General features: G+C 36.5%; 1 protein-coding gene across 1 annotated transcript in view; it reads left to right on the forward strand.

Annotated features, from left to right (window-relative positions):
• The window catches only part of LOC144967079 (diacylglycerol kinase zeta-like), a 237535-nt gene that overhangs the window by 206308 nt on the left and 5639 nt on the right, over positions 1-25588 (forward strand). Inside the window, exons 22-26 of the mRNA XM_078903900.1 lie at positions 632-701; positions 2680-2953; positions 17177-17254; positions 23693-23811; positions 25484-25521. Of these exons, the coding sequence (XP_078760026.1) occupies positions 632-701; positions 2680-2953; positions 17177-17254; positions 23693-23811; positions 25484-25521 (579 nt within the window). The remainder of the gene's footprint in view (positions 1-631; positions 702-2679; positions 2954-17176; positions 17255-23692; positions 23812-25483; positions 25522-25588) is intronic.

Here is a 25588-nt window from a genome sequence, read left to right on the forward strand (position 1 = left end):
CCATGGACATTCCTTTGCTTTCGTTTTGTTGATAAGTATACAATTAAATATTTATACTTCGTATAGTAAAATGTATACCTTTTGTTTTCTGTTTCTTTGAAGTATCGATAAAAAAATGTGACCCTTCGTCTCAAAACGGTATTAAGTCGGGTTGGTTAAGATGTTCAAGATTGAATTTATAGCCAGAAATATCAAACGTGTGTTGAGTTTCTATGTTTTATTGAGGAGAAAGGATACCATTTTTAGGGTGCTATTCCCAACGATTTATATTCCTGACATTTAATTCAGCTTTTAACTCAACCCTAGAGATTTTTGTTACTTTTCAAAATTGGAAAAAAAATTTTAATTAAAAATGAGCATGTACGTAGATAGTTTTATTCAACTATCATTAACATTCAAAAATTAAAACCATTAGCTTTGATACTACGCCTACAATTTGTCTCAGAAAAATGTAATAAATAGGCATAGGGTAAAAGTAACCCGGGTAAACTACGGATAAAGTCGGTGTTAGGGTTGAGTGAGTTAAGCATATGGTTCGTTCCGACATAATACCGTTTTGAGACGATGGGTCACAAATAAGCTTCTCAACGCAAGAATTTTCACATCCTTTGTTCTCCCTTTTTTTCTTCAGCACTTTGAAAACAGCGAGACAGAAGGAAACCCCAAAACAAAGCTTTCCCCGGACTGGTGCTTCTTAGATTGTGAGTCCACTGTCGTTTTTTCTTGTATTGTGTTTGTGCGGCTATGTGGTCTAGTGGTATGACACTCGCTTTCGGATCGGAAGGTCCTGGGTTCGAGCCTCGCTCTCGGCGTATAGTTGAGTCCTTGGAAAAGGCTCTTTACTTACATTCTCTCACCGTATTCAGGTGTAAAATGAGTACCTGGCCTTTAACAGCGTTGTATTTGTCCGAAAAATTGTAATATCGCCTAACAGGTGTTATGTCCTGTCCTACATGTTAAATGTTGCTGTTGACCAGGCACCCCTTGTAAAGCGCTTTGAGCACATTTAGCGGACATTGCGTTATATAAAAACTCAATTTTTTAATTATTTTTTTTTTTAATTGAACATATATATTGCGCATCGCGCATTGCCGACTAAACGTGCTCAAAAAGTTGCTCTAGCTCTAACAGCAACACTAATATACAGGACAAGACTTGATGCCTATAAGGCGATAGATATTAAAGTTTTTTTCGACAGAGACGACGCTGTTAACGACCAGATACACATTTTAAATCTGAGCACTGTGAGTGATTGTGAGTAAAGAGCCTTTTCCAAGGACTCAACTTTGCGCAGCTAGCTCAGACCAGGACCAGAACCAGGAACCTACCGGTCCGAAGGCGAGTGTCGTGCTGCAAGACCACAATGACTCACAAAACTACCGGAAAATCAGAATCCTTTCCTAGAACGATTGCAGACTGGAATGAATTTCCTGATGACATCGATCACATCAACAAACTCAGAAACAATCACACAGTTTATCTCCCAAAGACGGCTATAAACCGAAACATCGTTTGCTTTGTATAAATTCTAAACGAAAATTTTGGAAAAATGATCAAGAACAAAATTTGGTGATAGATCGTTTGCTTGTTTCGGCCCCAAGATTTTGAATGAACTACCACGTGGTCTGAGGGAGTGTAATTCTTTACATGCCTTTAAAAAGAATCTCAAGACACATCTTTACTGTATTTGCTTTTATTGACACTATGAATCCTTGATTTGGCTATGAATTCTTTTTTTTTCTAATAATTCATATTGCAAAGTGCCCAGAGCTTGTGTTTTACACGAGAATGGAAATGTGTATTATTATTATTATTATGCTCTTAGGTAAAATAATCGCAACATCCGCCAGCCGGATATAACATACCAAACACACAAATCCAACCATGTGTAATCTTGAACGTTTATAGTCTGATTGATATATGATTTAGTGAGAACTAATCACTAAAATGGTTGTATAAAAACAATAACAAAGTGCTGAGTGGCGTCAATTTCGTTCCTTATATTCTTTGAATATAGATAGTATGCGCTTGGCTAAGAAGTTCACAACATTGCCATCCGGAAGAATGACGGACCAACACACAAAACTCGTGTGTAATCTTGAATGTTTATAGTCTGGTAATACAGTTTAGTGAGTATTACTCATAAACGCGGATAGCAAAAAAAAAAAAACAATAACAAAGACCTGAGTGACGTCAACTTCATACTATCTATAAGTGAGTCGCATTTGTGACCCACCGTATCAAAGAGGTATTATGTCGGGATCCACTCGGTAAGGGAAATTGAATTCATAGCCACAAATATCCAACTTGGGTTTAATTTCTGTACGTTATCGTGGAGTATAAAGACTATTTCTTTCTTTGCAAAAACTTCTAAGCTCCAATTTCTCATCATTTTATCTCTAAATTCACTTTTTGGGGTCTGAATCCTCCCGACATAATACCGTTTTGAGACGGAGGGTCACAAATAGGTGCAGTTTCCCACTCTCTAGAAGTTAGCCTGAGTATCAATGATAGTTTATCATCTCAATTGCTATAAAAAGTGTGTATATGTGTGTGTGGGGGGGGGGTGCTGTGAAAATAATGGGGCTTAAAGGCAATCATTCAAAATTTTCCTCCCTTTTCAGTTTTTGGCACCATCAGCACTGATTCTTTACCACAATATCATTCATTCATTCACAGCCACAACAGCAGAGCGGTTTTTCCGAATAGACAAGGCTCAGGAATCCTTGCATTACATCACCGACATCTCGTCAGAGGACCTGTACATCCTCGATCCTGAGCTGCCTCAGACCACCTTGTCCTCCTCTCCCTACCTCAAACGGGACCAGAATGGCACGCACGTCCCGGAAGTGACGTTGCATGGCAACGGTGCCGTAACAGGAAGCGAAGATGGAACGTTGACCTTGAACTTCACTTTCCCCGTGACTCCACCCAAATCACCATCTTTGTTACGGTACGTTTCTTCAGTCTCTCTCTCTCTCTCTCTCTCTCTCTCTCTCTCTCTCTCTCTCTCTCTCTCTCTCTCTCGCTCTCTCTCTCCCTCTCTCTCTCTCTCTCTCTCTCTCTCTCTCTCTCTCTCTCTCTCTCTCTCTCTGTGAGTACTGTTTCTACTCTCTAAGTTCTTATCAACACAGCTTGAGAGATGGTTTTAAAAGGAAAGCGAAACTGTAAATGACCAAGGGTGGTTACATTATGATCTATCTATCCACCAACATATTATCTTTCTATCGATATCCATCTTTTTATCTATCTTATACACCTGCTTACACACGCTCTCACACAATCACACACGCTCTATTACACTCGTACATGCACACACACAAACACACACACACACACACACACACACATACACACACCCGTATTTCACGTTGTCTTTTTTGTAATTTCCATTCATCACTATTTTTAAACCTTAAATAGCCCTAGTGATTATAAAATTTAATTTGATATTTCATAGAGTTAAGAAAAAATGTATTGTTACAATTTGATTGGGTCAACTAGCTATGGTCATCTTTACGTCTATAATTACAACCCCCCCCCCCCCCACCCCTTCCCCACCCTCTTCTCCTAGCAGTGCCCTATTCTAATTCTCATGAGCAAAGCTCTGCTTTACTAAAAATGTATAATGCAATGAATAGCTTCTTATTTCATTCCTGCACGCTCTCTATCTTTTCTAACACAGTCTTTTACGGTAAGTATCTTGCAACGCTGCGTCATTTCCTGTGTGCTGTTTTAGTCATTACACACTATCTGTGTAATATTATTATCATTCGACAATTAATTGTGTCATTGTAACATGTCTCTCTTGAGTAATCCATCACTTTTTAAAATTAAAAATCTATGTGCACATAACGTCTAGAATTATCGAACGCAATAAGATTCAATAGTCTGATGTCACGTCGCCTAGCAACGAGCAGATTGGTTCTAAACAAAGAAAACCTGTACTTTTTATTCTTCATGCTGGCTAAAACTTCACATGTCATGTGGTCAGAATGTATAAAATTAAAAACATGATCAGATTTATAATGTTTTTCTCCTCTGGATACACTGTTGTGCTCGTCGGAGAAGTATTTCATTAGGGCGTCCGCCATTTATCCGATAGTTTAGAGCCAGTTACTAAGTTACTCTGCGTCATTACGGGGGAAGTGACGTCACGACTGTTGAAGCGTATTATCAGCTAAATTAACATTGTTGTGATAGATAATGTTTTGAGTTGGTTTAAGGGTACCTACTGTATTTCCTTTACAATAATGAGCCCATAACAGTTTGGGTTATAAGACCTGCAAAGATGAACGCGTCGGTTAAATTATTATTTTTTTACGTTGTTTATTTCAAAGTTTCAAAGTTTATTTAATCTTAGGCTTTCGCCAATAATTCATAAAATTTGATGACAACATAAATGAAAGTGAGAAAAAAATGGTAAATGGAGTATTAAAAAAAATGATACCGTCAACTGGGTCTACTTAGGCCACCCGGGGTAACTTAGGACACTTACTGAAAACAAGATTGCTTATTTTAAAAGATAAATTACATGTCGCTTTTATCTTTTAAATAATTAGAACCCAATAGATCTAATTACCACTCATGAATTTAACTTTTTAAAAAGCAACCTTTTTTATTCTACTAAGTGGCCTAAGTAACCCCGGATGGCCTAAGTAACCCCGGATGGCCTAAGTAACCCCGGATGGCCTAAGTAACCCCGGATGGCCTAAGTAACCCCGGATGGCCTAAGTAACCCCGGTTGACGGTACCATTAATAACCACACAAAAAATACAACAACGGTAATACCACGATAAGGATGCATTGTTTCTTACTTTAAGTCATGACTTTTTCACATTATCTTATTCAAAACTGCTGAGTCTTATGGTTTTAACTAAGATTTCAGTGAATGACATGCGGTGACGTGGAGGTTCTTTGCAGGTCTGATGAGCCAAATCGTCATTGGCTCATGATTGTAATGGAAAAACGTACTCACGAACGACAGAAAGATATTGTCCATTTCAACAGAGTTAGATCGTAGCCGTCTTTAACATAATATATTATAGCCTGACACAAGGACCCACGAGGACTTATCTTTTGACGTCATTTTTTTAAAGGTTTTTGCAGGGCCTAGTGAGTTGTCGTTAGTTGTGCTTAAGGAAACAGGTGATCCCATTGGTTGAACTATTGAATACAACTCACGAATTGTTTTCTGATGTGGCCAAAGACTTGTCTTTTGACGTCATTTTCGGTCAGTGCGTAACCATCGTTATGTTCTAGCCTGATACTGAAATCCAAACGGACTGGCAGTTTGACGTCATTATTTGTTTTTTGCACCGCCTAGTGAGTTGTCGTTAGTTGTGCTCAAGGAAACAAGTGATCCCATTGGTTGAACTATTGAATACAACTCACGAATTGTTTTCTTTTGTGGCCAAAGACTTGTCTTTTGACGTCATTTTCGGTCAGTGCGTAACCATCGTTATGTTATAGCCTGATACTGAAATCCAAACGGACTGGCAGTTTGACGTCATTATTTGTTTTTTGCACCGCCTAGTGAGTTGTCGTTAGTAGTGCTCATGGAAACAAGTTATTTCATTGGCTGAACTATTGAATTCAACTCACGAATTGTTTTATTTTGTGGCCAAAGACTTGTCTATTGACGTCATTTTATGGTCAGTGTCAGGCTGTATGTTTAAGATGGATACGGTTAGATCATGTCCAAAATTTGAGTTTCGTTATATATCAGGTTTAAACGAGCGACTTTAGTATGCAATGAAGCTCGGGTCGATTGACAACCTTACTTTGAAAAAAAAAAAAAGACATTTTCAATAGTTTGGCCAGAATTTCAAAAGTAAATCCTTAGAGGATTGATCGATTATTGGCACCCGCTTCTTGTCAAAAACTGAAATCAAAATCTGGGAATTCCTTTTTTTTTTAATCGATCTATACTTGGAGGACGAGTTTGCTGGCCAGAATTTTAGAAATAAATCCTTCGAGAATTGGTCGATTAGTTGCATCTTCTTCTTGTCAAAAAAAAAAAACTGAAATCTGGGAATTCCGTTTTTTTAAATCGATCTATACTTGAAGGACGAGCTTGCTGGCCAGAATTTTTATAATGTGATTTTTCAGAAGTAAGCAGTGCTCTGTCGTAGTCTTACAAACCTGTTTATATTTTGGCCATGTAGACTTTGATTCAAATATCAATTTAGTGTTAGACAAAATTAATATGAAAAGGAGTGTATGACGCAGTGTCTGACAAAGCTGAGGGAAAAAAAAACACGAAAACTAGCATCCGAAATTTGATTCAATAGTCTGATGTCACGTCGCCCAGAAACTGCGGCCATCATGGTTCTAAACAAAGAAAATCGGTACTTTTTATTCTTCATGCTGGTTAGAACTTTTCATATGTCCTGTGATCAGAATGTGTAAAAGCCAAAACATGATCAGATTTATAATGGGTTTTTTTCCCTCTGGATACGCTTTTATGCTCGTCGGATAAATATTTCATAAGGGCGTCCGCCATTGTTCCGATAGTTTAGAGCCAGTTACTAAGTTACCATGCGTCGTTACGTTACTGCTGTTGAAGAGTATTATTAAAAGGTTTATGAAACAGTGCAAGAAATTGTGGATGTTGTTTTCTCGTGTTTTTCTCGCTTCTCTATCTGGCTCTTGTTTCATACACACTTTTGCTGGGGTTCTTTTAATTAACACGTTTGGAATTATTTTGACAAGCTAGCTGTGTGTAATTTTGATCAATCAGTATTGAAAGTAGTATACGTTTTTTTTTGGACAAAATGAAAACAAAAATGTGTTTTGTAAGACCACGACAATGATTTCATGGATTAACTGGTTAAGATTCGGTGTCATAGATTAAAACCGACGTGTAGGTAGGTACTTATTATTATTTACAGGTCTAACTGATATCTGAATGCAATTATGGGATAAATTTAGCTTTGTTGTAGTGGACAATATTTTGGGTTGGTTTGAGAGCATTTCCATGACAACAGTGGGTCTATAATAATTGGATTCAATAGTCTGATGTCACGTCCCCCCATCAACGAGTAGCCTGGTTCTAAACAAAGAAAATCGGTACTTTTTATTCTTCATGCTGGCGAGAACTTTTTCACGTGTCTTGTGATCAGAATATATAAAAGTCAAAACATGATCAGATTTATAATGATTTTTTCCTTCTGGATACACGTTTATGCTCGTCGGAGAAGTATTTCATAAGGGCGTCCGCCTTTGTTCCGATAGTTTAGAGCCAGTTACTAAGTTACTATGCGTCATTACGAGGGACGTGACGCCAGGACTGTTTAGCCCTATTTGGGTTTCAGACCGACACGTGGTAAAACCAACCCCAACCTGTAGGGGTTAATCTTTATTTGTAGTCGTGATGATCAGTCATGATAATACCCATGACCAAAAAAAAATTTGATCAATTTGACAATAATATTATACGTGTCAGTGCATGGCATAATCAGTCGGAAGGGGAAAACTTTTGGATTTGCATTTTTTTTTTCGTTTTCTGAAAGAATATTCTCACCAGAGCATTTTAACTCACTCAATCCTAGAGATTTTTGCTTCTTTCCATAATTGGAAAAAAAATTGTATTAAAAATGAGAATGTACATAGATAGATAGTTTAATTCAACTATCATTAACATGCAAAAACTAAAAACATTAGCTTTGATACTAGAGATACGCCTATAATTTGTCTCAGAACAAATGTAATAAACAGGCATGGGGTAAAAGTAGCCTGGGCAAACTACGGATATAGTCGGTGTTAGGGTTGAGTGAGTTAATCTTTATTTGAAGTAAATCGGGTGATTTTTCATGAAGTTATGGTCAGATGTGTGGAACGGTATCCAGCAACGTTTCTCAATTCATTTTTTATAAAAATTGGCCCTCTAACTAAACTTGGCAATATCTCAGTTCAAACCTTTTCACCATCCGACTGATTATGTCATTCACTGTAACATATGTCACTGTTTCTCTCAATGTTGAAGACCCTGAAAACTCATAATGAAAAAAGTATATATTAATGTAGGGTCTCTGTGGCGTATTTTTATTTTATCTTCTTCAATCTCGATGTTTGTTCAATTTTTATAACAAGTATACAGACCAAAACCAAGGGTTTAAAAAATGTTTGTTTTTCCTCTGTCCAATTTTTATAAATAGTTTACAGACCAAAACCAAAGGTTTAGAAAATGTTTTTTCTCTGTTCAGTTTTTATAAATAGTTTACAGACCCAAACCAAAGGTTTAGAAAATGTTTTTTTTTCTCTGTTCAGTTTTTATAAATAGTTTACAGATCCAAACCAAAGGTTTATAAAATGTTTTTTCCTCAACTCAACGTGTTTCTTCCTATTCTAAATACGGATTTGTTTTTAAAAATCAAAAGTTTTAAGACTTTTGTTATTGATATTTGTTTTTTTGTTGTTTTTTTTTTTTGTTTTTGTTTTTGTTTTGTTGTTTGTTTTTTTTTTGTGTTTTTTTTTGTTTTTTGTTTTTTTTTTGTTTTTTGTTTGTTTGTTTGTTTGTTTTTTTGTTGTTTTTTTTTGTTTGTTTTTTTTTTGTTTTTTTTTTTTTGGGGGGGGGGGGGGAGGGAGTTCCACAATCAACTGAGACGAATACAAGAATGACAAATACTTTGATCAAACCGCCAATAATGTACCTATGTCATAATGTGTCTAAATGTTATAGACTCTGTACATTCCAAATGGAAGTTTATAGAAAGAACGAAGATGACGTCACTCTTGTCTTTGTTATTGTTTGTTTTTGTTTTTTTTTTGCCATCCGCGTTTATGAGTAATTCTCACTAAACTATCAACCAGACTATAAACGTTCAAGGTTACAGATAGTTTTGAGTTTAGTCCGTTATACTTCCGGATGGCAATGTTGTGAGCTTCTTAGCCAAGTGCATACTATCTATATTTGCGTAAAGGTCTCTGTCACGTATTTTTACTGTTTAGTGAGAATTAATCATAAACGTGGATGGCAAATAAAAAACAATAGCAAAGACAAGAGTGACGTCATCTTCGTTCTATCTATATCAAAACAATTGTGACCCACCGTCTCAAAACGGTATTATTTTGGAGTAACATTGTCATCGATGCTGAAAGTTTAACTTCATATTCAAAATATGAAAATTGGGTTATCTTTGTCTATAGTGCGTAGAATAAATAATGTTTCCTAATATGCATAAACCCAATATTTCATATTTCGTATCATTTTTATCTTTAAATTCACTTTTTACATCTCCTTCATTTTTACATCATACCAGTTTGACGTGGTGGGTAATTTTGATTATTAGTTTCGTAAATAAGTACTCATTATAGTTGGCATAATTTTCTTGTTAGTTTTTCCATTAATTGATAAGATTCATCTTGCGGTGTTTGTATTTTGATTCTGTGCACAAGGTATTTATTCTAGAGCTAAATTAGCTTCACATGCTTAGATTCGAACTGTTGATAATCAGTATAGAGAGCAGCACATGAGCGTTGACACACTACACGTAAATGTTGGTGTTGCTTAAAAACACGATGTTTTCTGTGTAAATTGTGTTTTGTGTAAATTGTGTTTTGTGTTTCTTTGTTTTTGTTCATATTTGCTTTGACACACTGTTCCTTGGGAAGAGACACGTCTCGACTTAGTAACTGACTTATTGTTATTGTGTGTGTGTATGTACCAAGTTGTTCTGACCAATTTAATACACATATTATTCTATAAAGTTGGTAACGGGTTTTTCATCATACATTTTTATGCTGTATCTATCTATATATATATATATATATATATATATATATATATATATATATATATATATATATATATATATATATGTATATATATATATATATATATATATATGTATATATATATATATTAGCATATATTAGCAGGTCTGATAACCGAACGCAATGGGCATGATCTATATTAACTTTCCATGTGCTCGAGGTCATTGGTCACATTGCAAAATGTGCTCAAAGTGACACACTTACTGAAAAGTGTTCACAGCTTTTTAAATATCGATTGGTCACGATTAGTCATTTGATTCAGCTTGACACATGGGTATGTTTATAACATTTGTAAACAAAGCAGCGTGTTTATTTTTTGTTAAGAAATGTCCAATCGTTGGACAGCAACAAATCATGTGATTGATGACCTGTTTGGACGAAAACATGAAATATAGATCGCTCCCATTAAGGTCTTGATTTAACATTGTTGTGAAGGACAATACACATTTTTGCGTCGGTTTCAGAGTATTTCCATGACAACAACGAGCCCATAACAAACTTGGGTTATCAGACCTGTGTGTAGGAACACGTTAGTCCCGACACTTAATGTCGTTTTGAGTCACTTATTCGACTGTATATTATTATATAAATAACATATCGTTCACATACTGCACTTGTTGTGCTTTGCTTTGTAACACGGTCTGACTGTGTTGAACTGTCTGTCCTGTGTTCCAGAAAGGAATGTGTTGTTTTAATGTCAAAGCCATTCTATTACGATTTTTAGTATTATGACGATGGCGTTTTATGTGTGTTTGTCTTAACAAAATTAAATCATTTTAACTGTCTAAACCAATGGTGTGAGAGGATGATATTTTTTTTTTCATTGACTCGAAGGCAACTGAAATCCCGTAAGCTTTTGAATGATTTATATTACGTTTTCATTGCTCGATGTCATTGGTCACATTGGACTATGTGCTCAAAATGACCCACATAGTGAAAAGCGTTCACAGTTTGTGAAATATCTAACATCACGATTGGTCGTTTTATTCAGCTTGACACATGGGTATGTTACAACTTTCATAAACAAAGCAGCGTGTTTCCATTTCTGAAGAAATATCCAATCGTTGGACAGCAACAAATCATGTGATTGTTGACTTGGTTGGACGAAAGCATGAGTATAGATAGTATGCAGATGACATCACTCTGGCCTTTGTTATTGTTTTTGCCATCCGCGTTTGTGAGTTGTTCTCACTAAACTGTATTAACCAGACTATAAAAGTTCATGGTTACACAGAGTTTGTGTGTTGGTCTGTTATACTTCCGGATGGCAATGTTGTGAACTCCTTGGCCAAGCGCATTCTATCTATAGATCGCTCCCTTTGAAGAGGCCTACTTGAACTCTGGGTGTTTGAGGTGAGCAATCGCGGCCCCCAATTTCTTTGGGGGAGAACCAAGAGGTGATTAAGATTGGGATTTTTTTTTAACGATGGAGAGACAAAATGTTCTTTTATTAGAAGAAAAGAGGAGTAGATCGACTCCCTCACAGCATGCTTTCATTGCCGTGTCCTTCGTGCCCGTTCTTCTTTTATATTTGAACTTTGATCTGTAAATCAGAAAGAATCTGGCATTAAGGTTATACCAACAGTGGATTTTCCGCCAAAAACAAAATGCCTTATAATTAATTATGCTTACTGGGTGGGGTTCATGACCTCCCCTTACTGTGTCTTCTTTCCCCTTATATCTGTTTTCCAATTTGCTTTCTGTCTTTGTCTTGGAATGAGATTACTTGGTTTTGTCCTGAGCCTGGCCTCCCAGCAGTAATTGGAGAGCTGGATCTTTTCGATCTGGTGGAAAGTACTTTGCGATTGACCATCGTCCCATCTAAAGGGTGGCAAGCAATTGCTTTTGTCCGTTTCACGCTACAGAAACCGGAATAAACTCCGGCTCCGTGTGCCTAAAAAAAAAAGCTCTTAAGGACTACTAGTTTTCGTGTTTTAACCTCTGGTAATATCAATTTTTCAGGAGTAAAAATATATCTTTGTTTTTAATACCACTTTCCAAAGATGTAAGAATTGAGCTTTTATATAGCGCAATATCCACTAAAATGTGCTCAAAGCGCTTTACAAGGGGTCCCTGGTCAACAGCAACATTTAACATGTAGAAAGGGACATGACGCCTGTCAGGCGATATTACAATTTTTCGGACAAAGACAACGCTGTTAACAGCCCGGTACTCATTTTACACCTGAGTACGGTGAGAGAATGTGAGTAAAGAGACTTTTCCAAGGACTCAACTATGCGCCGAGCGAGGCTCGAACCCAGGACCTTCCGATCCGAAAGCGAGTGTGATACCACAAGACCATATAGCCGTCAGCATGGTTATTGAAACGGATTATTTTATATATATATTTATTTTTTTTTTGTCATAGAATTCTTTCACAGGTTAGCTCTGTCATTATAACCCACAAGCAAGCAAATTCTAAAACTTTTTTCCACAAGATTCATACGCCTGGAGTCACTTTTGTACGGATCAAGCACGCTCTAGTCCTTGAAGATTTTTAGTAAATTACATGACTTACTCTTTAAAATACCTCCATGGGCCAGAAAAAAAAACCCAATAGAATTATTGTGAGCATTAAAATTGGTGAGATAAAAGTTATAAGTCATTTTCATTTTTTTTAAATCCTACCCAAGCACGCTTCATTTTCCTCCCAGCCACCATGATATTTTAGTCTTTGATTTCTTTCTGCCCCCCCCCCCCCTCCCATTCATCTAACCCTTCTGATTCATCAAATTTGAGCATTTATACAGCTAAACGTGCTCAAAGCGTTTTCACTAGCCACCACCAACATAACATGCAGGACGAGACATGACGCCTGTTGGGCGACATTACAATTTTTTTCCCGACATATACACCGCTGTTAACGGTCAAGTAATCATTTTACACCTGATAAAGGTGAGAGAATGTTAGTATAGAGTCGAACTGGTTCCCAATGCGCGGCCTTGAGGACGAGTTCTCAAGGCCGCGCAGTGACTCGTTCTCAAGGCCGCGCAGTGACGCGTTCTCAAGGCCGCGCAGTGACGCGTTCTCAAGGCCGCGCAGTGGCGCGTTCTCAAGGCCGAGCAGTGACGCATTCTCAAGGCCGAGCAGTGACACATTCTCAAGGCCGAGCAGTGGCGCGTTCTCAAGGCCGAGCAGTGACGCATTCTCAAGGCCGAGCAGTGGTGCGTTCTCAAGGCCGCGCAGTGGCGCGTTCTCAAGGCCGCGCAGTGACGCATTCTCAAGGCCGAACAGTGGTGCATTGTCAGGGCCGCTCAGTGGCGCGTTCTCAAGGCCGAGCAGTGGCGCATTCTCAAGGCCGCGCAGTGACGCATTCTCAAGGCTGAGCAGTGGCGCATTCTCAAGGCCGCGCAGTGACGCATTCTCAAGCCCGCGCAGTGATAGAGAGTTCTCAAGGCCGCGCAGTGATAGAGCGTTCTCAAGGCCGCGCAGTGATAGAGCGTTCTCAAGGCCGCGCAGTGATAGAGCGTTCTCAAGGCCGAGCAGTGGCATTAGAAACTTGTCCGAATTTAAAAAAAAAATTTTTTTTTCAAATACCTTATGATAGAATAATCAAACAAAACAATTTATTGGATGCAGAAATGCAAGAAAGAAGTAAATTTCTCTTTTTGGATTATAGAAAATAAATTAAGATTTTCTTTTAAAGTCTGTGTCAATGTTATTTTGGTATTAGTGATCTGAGGACGCTATCTGAGTTAAATGAGGTTGTATCACAACAAATTAGATAGACCGATAACATCCATTATTCCCGATTTCCCCTGCTAAAAACATCATTGTGTTGCTTCTTTGTAGATGAATTGTATTTTTCTACAAAAGCAATTATGCGATGTTTTGGAAATTAATTCATGATATAATTTTGTTTAATGGAGCAATTTGTTTTTTTTTTTTTTGTTTTTTTTTTTTTTATTGTTTATTCTTGAAATTTGAAATCATTATACTACTATTCATTGCTCTGGTTTCATGTTTTATTCCTTTCAAGTTTTGGAGGATTTGAAAGGGATGTTATTATTACTATTGTAATTGGATTCAATAGTCTGATGTCACGTGGCCCAGCAACGGCGGCCATCGTGGTTCTAAACAAATAAAATCTGCACTTTTTTATTCTTCATGCTGGCTAGAACTTTTCGTAATATGTCTTGTGATCAGAATGTGTATAAGTCAAAATATGATCAGATTTATAATGGATTTTTTTTTCCTCTCTGGATACGCTTTTATGCTCGTCGGAGAAATATTTCATATTGTTCCGATAGTTTAGAGCCAGTTACTAAGTTACCATGCGTCATTACGAAGGAAGTGACGTTACGACTGTTGAAGCGTATTGATATTAAATTGTATCAATAACGTAATATAAACGTCACAAATGATCTGTATTTTCTTTTCACCTTTGAATAGTGGACATAATTCTTTTAACTCCCTCCTTACCAGCCATTTCCAGAATTTTCCCTGCACCATCAGGCCAACCCAACATAAAGATAGATTTTTCTTACTCAAACAGAAAAACAATACGTACATTCTATACATAAAATTGTTCAGCAAAATGAGCTCTACAACACAGTATCGAGATTTTATAGCTAGAACAAAGGCTTTTCTTTAAATTTTGTGATATAAAGAAGAACCTAGAATGAGAAAATTGTTGATTTCATCGTAACGAATGTGACGATTTCCTATGATTGGTGAAGAGAGGGTTAATGAACGAACACTCAGGTGTTTGGTTTAGTTTGTGTGTTGTTTGTTTTTTTTTTTAATAGAGAAACTGTAGATATGTGTATGTTCTTTAATTTTGTTTCATCATATTTTTTCAGGCGTATGTAGTAATTTTATAATTTTCTTATCACATTAAAACGAATAAATCATTGAATAAGAGTAACTCTCACTCATCATACAGAACGACTTTAACTTTTGTTTATAGCTTCAGCTTTTGAGCCTGAGCCTTTTACATAGTGCAATATCCACCAAGCATGCTCAAAGCGCTTTACAGTGGGTCACTATTCACCAGCAATACGTAACATATAGAACGAGACATGGCGCTTTTTAGGCGGTATTACATTTTTTCCCCGACAGAGACAACGCTGTTAACGGCCAGGTAGGGTACTCATTTTATATCACACCTAAGCACGGTGATAGAGTGTGAGGGAAAGAGCCGTTTTCCAAGGACTCAACTATGCGCCGAGCGAGGCTCGAACCCAGGAGCTTCCGATCCGAAAGCGAGTGTCATACCACAAGACCACATACGCCGCACTGCCATAACTGCTATTAATGTTGAATTTGATGCGTGATTTAATGTTATTAAATAAATCAAAGGACCGCTCAGTTACACTCCGTCTACTTTCTATTTGACCAAAGATTATTTAATTATTTTGTTTATGCATTTATTTATTTATTTATTTATTTATTTATTTGTATAGTTATGATTTATTTATTTATTTATATATTGATTTATTTATTATTTATTTATATATATATTTATTTATTTTGTATTTATTTAATTATTAATTGATGTGTTATTTATTTATATATTTATTTATTTATTATTTATCTATATATTTATTTATTTATTATTTATTTATAAATTTATTTATTTATTTATTTATTTATTTATTTATTTATTTATTTTGTGCGGCGTTGTGTTCTTGGGGTCTGACACTGGACTTTTAATCTGTAAGTCCGTGGTTCGAAACTCGCTGTCAGCTGCACAACAACGTTGATTCATAGGCAAATGACTCGGGTAACTACTGACATTTTCTCACCATACTCGTGTATCAAATGGGGTACCAGTACCAGGCTTGAATAAATAAATAGTCTTGTACGCTATGTCGGAAATAAATACATGCGTTGTGTATCGTCCTTGTGTTAATTGCTGCTGTTGGCTTGGGGATCTTGCAAAGTGATTATTTATTTTAATTTTTTTTAAACATTTTTTAAACTGCTATTTCAAATTACTGATAATCCTTGAATTAATTTCAATATTATAATAATATGAATTATATTATGAGTAACATGGCATTGTTTATCATCACCCGGTGGTTTAGCCTTAACATTTCTTGTCCGCTTATCAGCTTATGGCTTATGCTTTAACTCTTCTCATCTTTATCTACACACAAAAAGGAAAAAAAAAAAACAAAAACAAACAAGAATCACTTAACTCCCTCCTTACCAGCTATTTTCATAGTTTTACCCGAAACTTCATACTCACCTAACACAAAAATAGATTTTTCAAACAGAAAAGTGACGGGTAGATGTATGCTATAATATTTTATTCAGAAAAATGAGCCCTGCAACACAGTGTCGAGTTTTTATGGCTATAACTATAACAAAATGAAATCAGAATAAGAAAATTGTTGGTTACATCGTAACAAATGTGACGATTTTCCTATGGGTGGTAAGGAGAGGGTTAACACACACATAAGGATGATCTAATAAAAGTTTTAAAATGATTTGCATATGCACATAAATCTCTATATTAAAAAAAAAACAACTTTGGTATGGAAATCCTTATTAATCCCATTAACGGCGGGTCTTATGTTCTTTAATTATCTTAATTAGTTTCTCTCCTTATTCATAGATTGCTATTAATTTGTGTAATTCCCCCCCCCCCCCCCCCCCCCCCCCCCCCCACCCTCACCCAACCACCCTCCCCCCCAAATATATTATGTTTAAGACAACAACGATCTTCTGAATGTCCCCACTTTGGCGTCCCAAAAGTCCAAAAATGATACTTCCTACTGGATTTTTATGTACATGTTTCTGTCATTAATTAATTATTACAATAACGTTCAATGAAAAGTACAAAGATATTTGCAGACAACAACAACAACACACAAAAATATATATGACCCATCGTCTCAAAACGGTATTATGTCGGAACGAACCAGATGCGTAAAACTTAAAAGCCGAATTTAATGTTAAATTGGTCAAAAATATAAATTGTTGGCATTTGCACCCTAAAATATGGTATCCATTCTCCTCAATAATGCATACAAACTCAACACAAGTCTGATATTTCTGGCTATACATTCAATTTTGAACATCTTATATAACCAACCCGACTTTATACCGTTTTGAGGCGAAGGGTCACATATTTCCATATTAATCAAGTGTTGTCAGATTACGACATCTATAGGGAATGAGATTAGCGAAAGAGTAGGGTCCCTTGATTGGACATCACCTTACAGAGAGAACGTCAACATGGTTTTGCGCATGCGTCTCTCTCGTCCTCGCTTTCGGTGAAGTGTCTCCGGAAGCGAGGACCAAGAGACGCATGCGCACAATCAACATGACGTTCTCTCTCTAATAACTTTTCCGCCGGTGACGTCCAATCAAGGGACGCTACTCTTCCGTTAATCTCATTCCCTATATTTTAGAAGTTGTATTTGATGTTTACTCCGTGGTCAACCATTCCAGGTCACCAGACTCCTTGGAAATGCTGGGCAGTCAGGAGAACCTTTTGCAACTTCCTTCAGTACCCGGATTTGAAAACAGGTTCGGGGAGTGACGCAGATTATTATGATCTTATAATTATAATGCACGGTGGCGAGGAAGAAAAAAATGTCCAAAAAATTTATTATTTTGGCCTTATAGTCTAAAAAAAAAAAATTCATCAGGCCATCAAATCCATGTTTACATTATTTTTGTATTGTTAACTACCGTATTCTGGAGAAAATCGTATTTTAAAAATTTGACCAGAAAACTCGTCCTTCAAATTTCGATAGATTTAATTGACCCTCATCTTGGCAAAAAAAAAACTCTCAAACTGGGACTTCGCGCAGAGTTTTTTTTAATTTTTTTTTACCGAGATAGGGACATTTAAATCGATCGATATTTGAAGGACAAGTTTTCTGGCCAAATTTTAAAAATTTGAGTTTTCCCAGAGTACTGCAGTTAACTGGTTAATCTGAGATTGTCTTTGGTATCAAGAGATTGTCTTTGGTATCAAGAGATTGTCTTTGGAATCAAAAGATTGTCCTTACTTGGTATCAAAGAGGCATCTTCGAAAACTGATGAATACAGGCACTAAAACTAAATGAAGTAGGAGTGCCGAACACGAAAGGGAAGCATTCCGGTTCAACTGCCTTCCGACAAAGCTTTTCATTACTTTTATTTTAATTAAATTCTACTGAGAGATTATTTTTTTTTCGCCACCCGTGCTAAAATGTCAGTACAATAGAAGATGTGGTGGCATGGCTTGAATTTCACTTTAATAGGGTATGGTTTGTTTGTTTGTCTTTTTTTTTTTTTTTTACAAAGCATTGTTTCGTCATTTCTTAATTTTATAGGACAATCCGAATAAAAGCATTTAAAATACCACCTTCAATGTTTGTATAATAATATAAGCATTTTAGTATTTTTCCTATTAGTGGTATCCTATGCTTGTGGCTGGATGAGACTTTTAGGTGATCTAAAACTATGCACAATGGCAGCATGCTCTTGGAATCTACATCTGTTCCCTATTTGTTCCGTTCCACTTTGTCTTACTTTTTCTTGTGTGCTTTTAATTGTAAATCTGGAAATGGTTTTACTATCTAGACGCATTTTCTTCCTTTTTACTGGCGCTGAAATTACATTAAATGTGTCGCAAGCGCCGTAAAACCATTTTAAAAAGACAAAGAAATAAAATGCCACCATTGAACAAATGGATTTATGAACAGAAAATAGGCCTCATCTCTTCGGTCGCTGACTCCCATGTTGTCAGACTCTTTGTCAGGAACCTTTGACGTTTTAGAGACATTGTCTCATTTTATCAATAGCGCAAACCGACTTAAAACAATGAGATTAGTTTAATTGTATAATTTACTCTACAACTAACATAACGTTCGTATGATGAAAAAGGAATTCTTGTCATCCCCACGAACGTTCAAAAGGTCATCTATATAAATATTGATGACATGATTGATATTGAAAAGTCTTGAGTTTCAAGTCCCCGCCACATTGCATTGCACTTATATTTTTATTGATCTTTGATGGGTTATTTTTATATTATTCTTTTTCTCTCTCCGACTTGTAGATAGAAAGGACCTACCTAGAATGCTTGATCTTGTGTGGTTGTTATTTTATTATCTTTGCACGATGTTTTGCTGTTTGTTTGTTTGTTATTTTCTTGTTGTTTTTTGTTTTACTCATAGAAATAATGATGATGAAGATTAATGTGATGGCCACTCACAAGATCAATGCAAAGACGTTTTGTTTTTTAAATGGAATTAACAACTGTGAAAACAATATCAAATTATAAAAAATGATTTGAGTTTTGGACACAAGAAGTTGACAATAATTTCCAAGAATGGAGTACCTACCTATGTTAATTTCAGACTGATTCAAACATGTTTCACAAATTGTATGGCCCGTTCTCTGACTGTTTTTTAGAAGTCCTGCCGCAATGGCTGTTGTTGCAAAATGACGAGGTGTAGGCCTAAACTAATGTACTAGAAGCCGAGGAGTGGAAAGGGTATTTAACGAAAATGAATACAAGATCTTCAAATTAGAACAAAACACTGAACAAGAAACTTTTTTGGGCTCTAAATCATCCATCGGCCAACAACAATGACAGTTACTTACTTTCTTACTAACTTATCCGAACCAGCGACCACCTGAGCTCTAGCCCTTGGGTCTTGTGCCATGACGTAGAAGTTAGACGTCTTTTGTAGTTGTTCCAGGTGACTATAAAGTGTGTTACTGATGCTTGGATTTGGTACATCTATGATATATACTTACTTACTTACTTATCCGAACCAGCGACCACCTGAGCTCTAGCCCTTCGGTCTTGTGCCATGACGTAGAAGTTAGACGTCTTTTGTAGTTGTTCCAGGTGACTATAAAGTGTGTTACTGATGCTTGGATTTGGTGGGAGGAATGCGTATCTCAGGTCTTCAACAATGACAGTTAAAACGACAATACTTTACGTAATATACAGATGGTAGAAATTGCCTCTGCACGTCCAGTTGGGAGAAACGTTGGCGGAGGCCAGGGGTTTTTAAAATTTTGATCTTGCCGAAATAATGCGGTACAAGATGGAAAAACGGATAATGATGTGTGCTGTGGTCCGGCAGATCCCTGGTGCCAGTCCTTCACCGCTATCATTTTTTTTTTATTAATTGGACAACATGAGTGATTTTTTTTTTAAAAGGGACACACTATCTCAAGGAATATATTATAGGCAACATCTTAGGTTACCACCTCAAAGGTTGTTTGTTTGTTTTGCTCGGGTTTCTTTTTTTTATGGTGGGGGGGGGGGTGTATGTGTGTGTGTGTATGTGTGTGGGGGGGGGGTGTGTGCGTTTACGCACAAATGCTCTGATTCAGGTGATATTGGATTTTATATTAAATTTTGTACAGCCTGATCATTAAAGTCTTTACAGGATAACATTTCATTTGAAATAGCATTATTAATATTAATTGCTGGTGAGTTGATGGCTTTGATGTGTTTTCTATGTCTTCCCTCGATATTGAAAATGTAAAGAAAGCAAAATTAAGCGCATTGAGCATTGGTGTATTCGAGAAATAGTGTGTATTGTGTGCATAATTATTTTGTTTTGTCTCATAATATTTTCTATCTCAACTTGTTTACCAAGTTTAATTTTTTATATTATACTAATGTATTCACCCACCATTCCCTTTGTGTCGTTCTATTTTTAGAATGTCTAAGAGAAAGATTTGTGTTTTGATGTTTTAATTTCTATAGTCGTCATTTAAACCTTCATTTTCATTCGGTTTGGAAAATGTACGTTTTTATGTTATCCTTGAGCACAGTCTATATATTTCAATTTTCTGTGTCTATGTCGTGTGGTTGCTTGCAAGTGAAGCCAACTTTCTTTATATGGTTTACTTATCATGTATGGCCACGATAGCTTATTTGGTACAGAAGCACGAAAGGCAAATGCTCCGTTATCAATTCCAAATTCAGTGGTTTGTTGGAGGGGGGGGAGGGGGATTGTGACCCTTCTGTCTAACCATCAGTGATTAGGCAGCTGTAATAGTTAGATCTATCAGAAAGTACTTGAGATAGACCTGCGCACTAGTATTAAAAGGGTAGCACGCTATTTTTAATCCATTTACTACACCAGAAACTAGAACGAATTTTTGGCTACCTGGGCCATTGGATCTGTAAGATAGAGTGCACGGTTAAAAGGGTACACGAATTTGCCAGTCTGTTTCATGCAATAGAAACGTTTACATGATCTGGTCGTAAAGAGTTACTCACCATCAGAGCTATATGCAAATTATACTGCTGTAAGCTCGAAAGTATTGGACTGGAACCCTCAGGGCAGAAATTTAAGGGGAAGTTCCACGGGGAACATGGAGAAGAATTAAAGAAGCTGATATACAGAGAAGTGATAAGACATGGAACGAGGTAAAAAGGTTAGCTCAGGATAGAGAAAGGTGGAAACTGATTGTCTGTGGCCAATACCCTGACCCAGGGTGAAAAAGGCAATGATGATGATGAAGAAGCTCGAATGGTCACTGTGCCCTTTGTCTAAAAGTCTTAACCCGACATTGTTTAAAAAGTCTCAAGTTTAAGAAGTTGACAGGTTGTAGATAATTTTAATCAATCTACAAATGGAGCAAAAGTTTAATGTCTAAGGCAAAATAGCATCTTCCAGCGAAGATAATCAAAATCCTTCAACCTAAAAACCAAACAATGGCTCTCCCATTCAAAAGCTCTCTCCGGCCTCGAATACAAATAAATACTCAGAATTGAATCGAATTCGAGTAACATTCAGATTTAGATTCAACATAAAGGCCTTCATGTCTTTGTTTGTCAGATCTGTATGATATGGTTTTCCTCCCAAAGCTTTGAGTTCGTGTCCTGAGTAGAAAAGTGCCAAAAGACAATAGAGAATAAAAATGTAAAAAGTTTTATTCTCTATTTTCTACTCACTTCATCTCTTGTTGTTACCAACATAAGTGCCTGCTCCACTCACTTTTCTGAATTGGTGTCCTATACGGTCGTATATCTACTATGCAAGAAAAAAAACCCACATGTCACTGACCTTTGTTTTACTTTTATGCTCTGTGTTCTTTTAATTATAAATTCAGTTACGTCTGTTTGCACTATCGACATTATGTATAAATACGAGTATCTATATAGCATTATTATTATGGGAAAAGTGTGAAAATGCTTTATTTAAGCAATTTCATTATTTTATTCGATTGCACCCATAGGTGTGTATAAATATTACTAGTTATAAATCTATGGTTGCACCACACTCTAAATCCGCCCTCAATATGAGAACGTGTAAAGCAGCTATGTATGAAAAAATATATAGAGGACATGTGGCAACAAACAAACAAACAAAAAACGTTTCAGTCCATGGCCTTCGTAGAGGACAGACAAAACACACAGAAAATGTGACCTCTTGTCTGAAAATAGTTTTATGTCGAGATTGCCCTGATACTATAATGTTATTTTTACTTTAAAATGGCTAGAAATGTCTTCGTCACTTTGAAAATTACAGAATATGTTGTCCTCATTAACACATACAAACATAAATCCATATTTTCCATTCTCACTATAAGTTCAACTTTTAGCACTTCTAAATCGATTCGACATAATACCGTTTTGAGGCGATAGGTCACAAATGATGAGGACAGCCACGTATATATAATATGAATCTAGAATTACTCACGTTGGTTTATTTCTATCTACGTCCGTTTTATTTATAATATCCTTGCATGATGAATATGTAGTTTAATTTTATTTAATGTATCATTTTTCCTTTGAAGGCCATTTTCTTACACCCGTGTTTTGTTTGTTTTTTGTTTCTCTCTCTCTCTCTCTCTCTCTCTCTCTCTCTCTCTCTCTCTCTCTCTCTCTCTCTCTCTCTCTCTCTCTCTCTCTATCTCTCTCTTTGTTTTTTCTGCTTGTTGATTATATCATTAATATTATGGTTCAATTAAGCGTCCTCTATTAGTTTATGACTGTTTATACGAAATTAACCAGTTAACAGTCGTACTCCGGATAGATACGTATTTAAAGATTTGGCCAGAAAAATCTTCCTTCAATTAATTGTTGATCAATTTCAATGACTCTCATCTTGTCAAAAACTTTCAAACTTGGGACCTCGCGTGGGTCCCAGGTGGTTTCAGAGGGTTTTTTTTTTCCAAGATGAAAGTCATTAAAATCGATCGCTATAATTTGAAGGACGAGTTTTCTGGCCAAATTTATTTAAATCCATGTCTTTCCAGAGTAGGGACAGGTAACTGGTTATGAGTAAGTTGTAGTAGGTGGAGGCATGCCGATGACGTACAATAGTAAACCATTCGCAGTGGGACCGAAAGTCTCGGGTTCCCATCTCAATGGATAAAACTGGAATTTTTTTTTTCTCTTTGTCATGAGTTATCAAGATTTTCCAATAGGTGATCCACCGTATCAAAGCGGTATTATGTCGGGATCCACTCGGTAAGGGAAATTGAATTCATAGCCACAAATATCCAACTTGGGTTTAATTTCTGTACGTTATCGTCTAGTATAAAGACTATTTCTTGCATTTCAAAAACTTCTAAGCTCCAATTTCTCATCATTTTATCTCTAAATTCACTTTTTAGGGTCTGAATCCTCCCGACATAATACCGTTTTGAGACGGAGGGTCACATAGAATCATTTCTCTAACACAGATAATATATGCCTTAAAATCTTGAGTCCGTCTTTGAAGTGACTAGGGTATATTATTTTGGGTTGAAAGTAGCATTTTACTCGAATGTGTTATATTATTTTATCTATTGGGAGGGGGGGGGGGGGTTAGAGGATCGGGATTTCTTCGTATATTATTTCGGCACTGTCTCACTGCACTTACTCTTCATCGGCCACATCATTTATTAGTAGTAGTAGTAATAAATGAAATGTTTTTATTACCATCCCCCCACCCCCATCCACCACTCACCTTCCTCTCTCATTAAAATCATTTGGAATTATTCCCCTCTTTACAGCAGCTCTGAGCCCGGTTCTCCCAACTCGACATCAGTCCATGAGAAGCATTACATGTTTACAGCTGTGGCCAGTGCTACTGCCGAGAACAAACCTCATACGCTATCAGCACTGGATAAACGTGAGTACAATTGGATTCAATAGCCTGATGTCACGCCGCCCGGCAACGGCGGCCATCTTGGTTCTGAACAAAGAAAATCATTACTTTTTATTCTTCATGCTGGCTAGAACTTTTCATATGTCTTGTGATCAGAATGTGTAAAAGTCAAAACATGATCAGATTTATGTTTTGTAGGACGGGAAATGCCGCCTGTTAGACGATATTACAATTTTTCGGACAGACACTGCTGATAGCGGCCAGGTACTCATTTTACACCTGAGTACGGTGAGAGAATGTGAGTAAAGAGCCTTTTCCAAGGACTCAACTATGCGCCGAGCGCGAGGCTCGAACCCAGGACCTCCCGATCAGAAAGCGAGTGTCTTACCACAAGGACCACAAGTACACTGATAGTGTGCTCTTGGAATCTATGTTCCCTGTTTGGACTAGTCCCCTTTATCTTACTTTTTCTTGGGCACCTGTACTAGCAAATATAGATTTTATTTATTTTTTATTTTATTTTTTTGCACTATCCCATTTTCTTCCTTTTTACTGGCGCTGAAATTACCTAAATGTATTGCAAGTACCGTAAAACATTTAAAAAACAACAAACAAAACAAACTCAAAACCAATACGTAACGTTATATATATAATTTACTTAAGAATAATGTCTTCACCAAAGCATAAAATTTCAATAGCCATGACAAAAAAAAAAAGTATCGTCATAATTTATGGTGATCAAAACAAAAATGTAAGAAAGGTGACGACTGTAATCATTTTGCTGTGGTCGGTGAGGAGAGGGTTAAAACTTGCGTTAACTCTCTCCTCATCGACCATATTCATGATTTTTCTTGGGTGGGGTTCCTACCTCCCATAGTGGACAGGGGGGGTCATACTGTGTCTTCTGTCCCCTTATATCTGTTTTCCAACATGCTTTCTGTCTTTGTCTTGGATTGAGATTACTTGGTTTTCTCCTGGCTCTGGCCGGAGTCCTAGTTGGGAGGGAAACAGTCAAATGCATAGTTATTGTTTTGGGAGATGATATTTTTTTCCTTGTAAATCATCTCTCTGTTATGTATTATTATATTTATTATTTTGAATTTATAATGTAAGCATTTGAGTGTATTCCTCTTTGTTGGATTTTGCGCTTGTGTCCGGATGAGACTTATAGGTGATCTCAAACTAAGTACTTTGATAGTATGTACTTGGAATCTACATCCGATCCCTATTTGTTCCCAGTTCCCCTATGTCTTATTTTTCTTGGGTGCTTTATTTGTAATTCTAGAACTTTTGACTATCCCATTTTCTTCCTTTTTACTGGCGCTGATATGACCTAAATATGTTGCAAGCGATGTAAAACCCTTAAAAACAAAAACAACATGATTTTTCCAGAAATGTCATACCTACCCAACACGGAACCTGACTTTTTACACTCTAATTCATTAGAAATACATACACACTAAATTTACATAGTTTTAGCAGCATAACAAGCTTTATAAAATAAATATTTTTTCTTAAAATCTTGTAATGTACCAAAAAATCTGATTAAGATTAATCGTAACAAATTGTATGGTAACAAATGTGACGATTTTCCTGTAGTTGGTAAGGAAAGGGTTAAAATCGAGCTTTATCCTTTTTTTCTGGTATCAGAATTCTTCCTTTTAAAATCTTTATTAATTTACTATCTTTATTTCAGATCTAATTGATGCTTCTAAGCGCGGTGAAATGAAAAAGGTAAGAACGACGGAGACAGCCCTCATGTACATAACACATTTGTGACCCTTCGTCTCAAAACGGTATT

The sequence above is a fragment of the Berghia stephanieae genome, chromosome 3 (assembly GCF_034508935.2).
Source record: "Berghia stephanieae isolate SIO BIC M18660-M18661 chromosome 3, UCSD_Bste_1.3, whole genome shotgun sequence".
Classification (NCBI taxonomy): Eukaryota; Metazoa; Mollusca; class Gastropoda; order Nudibranchia; family Aeolidiidae; genus Berghia; species Berghia stephanieae.